Consider the following 6,295-nt stretch of genomic DNA (forward strand, 5'->3'; position numbering starts at 1 on the left):
AAAACATAAGAAAAAAGTAAAAAGCAATGAAAAACTGGGTCAGACACAGAGGTGGGATTTCAGCTATGCGAAGAAATGGAAAGAAAGATGAAGGAAAGGAAGGAAGGGAGGACTGCAAGGAGGAAGGAAAGAAAGAAGGAGAGAAGGGTAAACAAAGGTACCAGGTCTTGTGCATTTTATTTCTAAAGCACATTTAACCACAACCAAAGTGACCAGAGTGCTGTTGTGCGGCATATGAGTGAACCACTTAAATGCTCTATTCTTAGTCACACAGACATGAGTTGCAAATACACCTTTAATTATAAGTTGTTGTCGACTAAACATGACGAAACTACCTTTTTTCACAGACGAAAACAAAATAAAAATTAAGCTATGATGACTAAAACTAAGACTGCCTAGATATATTGACAATTTCGTCAACAAATAAAAACTAGACTAAAATGTTATGGAGGGACTAGTGGAGAAGAGATCCAAAACAAGTCATTTTATGTTTGGTTGTGCTCGGGTGTTGCATGCTCTCTGAAATTCACAACGCATCGCGCTGCGACGAGCTTGTAGATCAGCTATTCTCTGCATGCAACCAAGTGTAAAGTCAGCTTTTTCGATGTCATCAAGACCTGCCAAAATACATTTGTGTCGACTAAATCATCATCATCATCACCTTTATTCATACTCGGAAGTACAGTTGAGGGCAGGCCCTCATTTTCAATGTAGCTGTATAACAATAAAAAACACAATATTAAAACATTAATGCAATCATGATTAAAAGTGTTAAGGATCAATCCTTTGAACTGTTGAAATAACTGTACATTTAGTCGACTAAACTCCCATGATATTTAAAACTAAAACTTTCAGATGACTAAAATACGACTAAAGCTAAACTAACATTTGCTGTCAAAATCAACACTGAGTAAAACAGACATGAGGTGCAACTGTACCTGTAGTCTTTTTCTGTCTTCACCAAATCCTGTCACTGAAGATGTGTACAATAGGGATGCTAGGACTGGGGTTAAAAGAGCATAACATATAAACAATATAACACAAGGAACAGAAGAAAAAGACATGCATACAGTAGTACGCAGAAAAATAAAATGTGTTTGAGTTAAAACAGCATAAAAGACTAGACAGACAATAGCCCTGGGAGCAGAATATAAAACACATAGTTCTGCATATCATACGCGTACTGTATCATCCCATTCAAAAGCCAATTAGGAGAAACAGACCCAACACAGAAAGGCCATTCTTAAACTTTGGAGCATTGGCAGAGGATTAAAGAAAAGAAAAGCACACAATCACCGTTTTGCTTCACATTAAGACGTTAAGATGGACAGGGTGCAAAAGAATAGTCTTGGCCATCATGCCTTTTGGGCTGGTGGAGACAGTTAACACAATTATACATAGATAGATAGAAAACAGTAATTAAAAAGAAGGAACAATTAGGTAAAAAAGGAAATGGGAATATGCATTTACTTCCCCTTGTCTCCTGGTAGATGTCTTTTCAAGGCAATTTGGAAAGAAACCAGTGATGTAGACTAGCCTACATCTTTTTGGATAGTGTCAGGGCATTCCACATTTTGGTGGTAGAGTAGTAGAAAAATAAATTTCCCATGTTTGTTCAATGATTGGGCGGTAGGCTACCTGATCGTGGTTTCTCCCTATAGTGCTGTGCCTGGGTGCACTTTGGAGTAGTTAGGTCAAGTATGAGGGTATTGAGGGCACTGTCCCTTTGACCGTCTTATACTAATACATTTGTTATTTACTTAACGCTGTCTTCTACCCTGAGCGCTGTGTGGTAGCACTGACGTGAGTCGCAAGGAATACACTGGGAAATGAATTCCGTCTTACATTTATATTACATATTGTGGGTGTCAAGTGAAGCATGACCAAAATATTCACTCTTGTGCAGCCTTATACAACCTGGGATAACATCACTCAAAAGGTTTACAAAACACAGGTTCACTTTGCTGGCAAAAGATTCTCGGACTGAATACAATAGTGTGTTGCCCACAGCAACCAAACTAATAAGGAACAAACTAGAAAGAAGTGTGGTTGCCCTTTTAGCATTTTCCCATTCAAGTCAATGGGGAACATCATGTATTCACTAACAAACGATCTCAACAACAACGTAGCAGATTTTGGGGTTACTCTATAGAGTTGATCAGCTTTTGGGGTTACTCTGTCTCTAAAGTTGGGCAAGAACTATTAGTGTTGCCTATTAATTGGCACCACACTAGCAAGGGAAGGAAGGGAAAGTAATAAGAGAGGGAGGGGAGGAGGCGAGAAAGGAGAAAGATCAGAACTATCCCAACTACAGTATGTTTAAGATGTTGCCGCATGGAAAACAACTACGCAGTCTCAAAGCTACTTGCAACAGACTGCAAAAAAACTTCTTCAGGCACATGAACGAACTGTCTGGAACGAGAACGATCCAAGGCAAAAGGAATCGCTTTTTTGTGTGTGCTTTTGTGAGTGTGTGCACGCTTTTGTATGTGATTTTGTGCGTGCGTGTGGTTGGGATGGCACTATATACTTCCCTTGACGCACACACACACACACACACGCGCACGCACGCACGCACGCACGCGCACACTCACAGAAAATGAGCAAATAACTAGATCAGCCAATCTGGTGTCAAAACCATTTCTCTATATTCCCTCTCTCTCCTTCGTTTTCATCCTCTCTGTCTCTGTGCCATTGGCCTGTCTCCCTTTCTTTTAAGCCCCCTCCCCTCCCCTCCCCTCAATTCTCTCTCTCTCGCTCTTTCCCCATCCCTCATTTACCTGTCAACTATTTCTCTATTTCTCTATTGTTGTTCTTTAATCTCTCTGTCTGTCTCTGTCTCTCTCTCTCTGATACATTCATGTGATTATTTGGCGGTGCACAGACTCCTAATCCATCTGTCTGGCAACGTAATGCGCCCTGCAGCCGTACACACGTAAATAAACAAGCTCGTAACATAACACACTGCAGTCTGTTTGGATGAGGGTGTGTTTGTGTGTAATTGCCGATTTGTGTGTTGACGGGCTATGTGACAGTGCTTGTGGCCCTGGGCACATCTATCTGTGGGTGGGAAGCATTTGTGTGTGCGCTTGTGTGTGTGCATGTGCGTGTGTGTGTGTGTGTGAATATGTGGGGGGGAGATACAGTTCTCTCCCTATAATCTCCCACAGTGTGATATATGTGGAGCTTATTACAACATGTAAATTGCCCCCCGCAATGCAATCTAGGAATGGCATGTTCAATTCTCTGGAACATTAGTTGTATGTGGCACACGTCTGTGACGGAATGTGTTCATTCTCTGACAACAGGAGAGAGTGTGTGTGTGTGTGTGTGTGTGTGTGTGTGTGTGTGTGTGTGTGTGTGTGTGTGTGTGTGTGTGTGTGTGTGTGTGTGTGTGTGTGTGTGTGTGTGTGTGTGTGTGTGTGTGTGTGTGTGTGTGTGTGTGTGTGTGTGTGTGTGTGTGTGTGTCTGCGCGCCCTCCTTTATGACAAGCAAGACGTTTAAATAGAGGAGTCTTACACCATCCATCAACTCACTCACTATGGAGAAATGTAACTAAGCCAAGGTTAGATATTCAACTCACTCTCGGGTGGCCCTGTGTGGCTGTAGTTAGTGCCTCAAGGCTCATTTATGCTCTCATTGACTTTGTTGTACGTCACAACCAATTTATATTCAACTGAGGGACATGTTGACACTTTTTCCTCAGTTTAAATTAGTTTTTTAGTGTTGTTGCCCCTGCAGGGCAACCTGACTAGTACTTGTCCGACTTTATTCCATCCATCTTTCCCCTCCTAGATAAACTTTATTTTGCCGAAAGCCCAAAAGAAGCAACTAGGGCTATACTGTGTTACAAAAAAAAAAAACGGTGTTTCACATCAACTGTTTGTTTGTCAGGTTACCATAGTTACCTTCCAAGTTGGTACTACGTCTGACATCATCGACTCTACTTCAACTGGATCTCCTTCTTTTGTGTGTCATCATCAGATCAGTAGCGTACAGCCACGCCCTCGTCTCAGGTCCCATGGAAGAGGCCGGCCTCCGAGGGTGGTTTATACAGAGGACAGGCGTTGATTATGTGGTCAGCGGTCTGCTCCGGCTCCCCACACTCACATGCTGCTCCGTCCGTCAAGCCCCACTTTTGCATTGACGCTTTGAAGCGTCCGACCCCAGTTCTCAGGTGGTTCAGCAGAGTCCATTGCCGGCGTGGCAGTTCCTCTCCTTTGAGGATCGCAATATCTCCATAAATGGAGCTGACTGACATCAAGTAATCCATATAAGGTCATATTCTGACATCACCAGGATGACCCGACCAGCAGAGATAGGGATTCAACCAACACACTCTTCTAGAATCTACCCTCAAGACCTTTGACCTTCAGTAGACTACCACACTCAAGCACAATCCAACTACAATTCACATACAAACTAAGCCTAATGGACCTAAAGGAAGTTCTTCAGGTGCTCGAGCAGCTTGCTCCTTTGTCACTGGCCGAGTCGTGGGACAATGTCGGCCTATTGGTGGAGCCGAGCAAAGCTCGCCCTATTAGAACCATCCTGCTGACCAATGATCTCACAGAGTCTGTCATGGAGGAGGCAGAGACCATGGGCTGCGACCTCATCATCTCATATCACCCGCCGTTGTTCCGGTCAATCAAGCGGTTGGTTCAGCAAGACTGGAAGCAGCGATTGGCCGTCCGTGCCGTGGAGGCGGGAATGGCGGTCTTCTCCCCTCACACTTCGTGGGACAGCGTTAAAGGAGGGGTGAATGATTGGCTTGTCGGGGGACTCGGTAGTGGCCAGGTGTCAGTGCTGAGTCAAGCCTTTTGTAGTGCCCCACAGAGTCACAAGCTGGAATTCACTCTCGGGAGTGCAGTGGAACTGAATACTATCGCTGAAGAACTAAAGGCTGTTGACAGTAGAACCCTGATACAGCATTCAGTAACAAGTTCAGACGACAGCAGTGTCCATGTCAGTGCTACATGCTATGACTCAGCATTGACTCCCAGTGTACAGACTCTGCTACGACACAATGGCCCCAGCCAGTCTCTCAGCATTCTACAAATACAGAAGCCTCCTCTGCCAGGCCATGGACAAGGACGACTCAGCATTCTGGACCAGCCAGTAACTGTGACAACGGCCATTGAGAAAACAAAGTCTCATTTGGGGATGAAACATCTCCGCCTGGCTCTCGGTGTAAGGCAGACACTAGAGTCCACTGTGTCAACCGCGGCCGCGTGCGCTGGGTCAGGTGCCTCAGTGCTAAACGGTGTCAGAGCAGACCTCTACATCACAGGTGAGATGTCCCACCACGAAGTGCTGGATGCCATTGCTAAAGGAACCAGCGTCATCCTCACTGACCATAGCAACAGCGAGCGGGGATTCCTGGCTGTGTTCCGGGAGAGGCTTGCAGTGCGCCTGCGCGACTCTGTGACCGTGGTTGTGTCACAAACAGACAGAGACCCACTGCAGGTGGTGTGACTGGGGCTCCAAGATGACGCTTTGCCGCCAGGAAATTATTGAGAGATGTGACGCTGGCCCCAGATCAGTGTCTGGGGCCACTACCAAGGCTGCAATCACCTTTCTTAGAAAGGTTACTTGACATCATCTCTTATATGGTGATACAAGCGGCTAGCAGTGACGTCACCCCCCGCTGAGGTCGAGTCGTCCCCAGCGGTTATCCTATCACCATTCACTAATGTCTCTGGAATGTGCTCAGCCAACATCATTCATAAAAATAGAGGAAACGATCAGGGAAAGAGGAACATTCCTCCATACCTTTAACAAAAATTCATGCAAACGAAAGTACAACTTGTATTCACAAATAAAAGTAAATAACAGAATACAACGAAAATACTTAAAGGACAACTTTGTTTTTTTACAACAAGGGTTCATATTTTAGATTGTAATTAGAGAAAAGAAAAAGTGAGTGTTAAAATGTTTTCATTTGCTTCGTTCTATTGTTTTATCGCGTTTACCGTGCTAAAATGTGGGGCATGCGTACGCATGGGGCATGCGTACAAGTGGCTAAATATGTCTTTTTAGACACAATAAGCCAGCAGTTTCTTTATTGCTATTTACAGTAACACTTCTAGCCCCCATAAGTCCATCCAACCATGAAAGGTTGCGTTGTATCTTGGGAATGGGCTTATTCTGTGTAAAATGACATATTTAGGCATGCCCCCAACCACTGAAATAAGAATCTAAAACAATCGAAAGAAGTAAATGAAATCATTTTAACACTCATCTTTTATATTCTTTAATTACAATCTAAAATATGAACCCTTGTTGTAAAAAACTA

The 6,295-nt window shown here is 44.0% G+C and overlaps 1 protein-coding gene across 1 annotated transcript; it reads left to right on the top strand.

Moving 5' to 3' along the window:
• Positions 1–4,431: 4,431 nt before the first annotated feature.
• Positions 4,432–5,475, top strand: LOC308308699 (NIF3-like protein 1; the record flags this gene model as incomplete). The annotated part of the gene is made up of 1 exon (XM_080754145.1): positions 4,432–5,475. The coding sequence occupies one exon, from the start codon at positions 4,432–4,434 to the stop codon at positions 5,473–5,475; it is 1,044 nt and encodes a 347-aa protein (XP_080610271.1).
• Between the last annotated feature and the right edge of the window lie 820 nt (positions 5,476–6,295).

Source organism: Nannobrachium achirus (genome assembly GCF_963921795.1).
Source record: "Nannobrachium achirus genome assembly, chromosome: 23".
Classification (NCBI taxonomy): Eukaryota; Metazoa; Chordata; class Actinopteri; order Myctophiformes; family Myctophidae; genus Nannobrachium; species Nannobrachium achirus.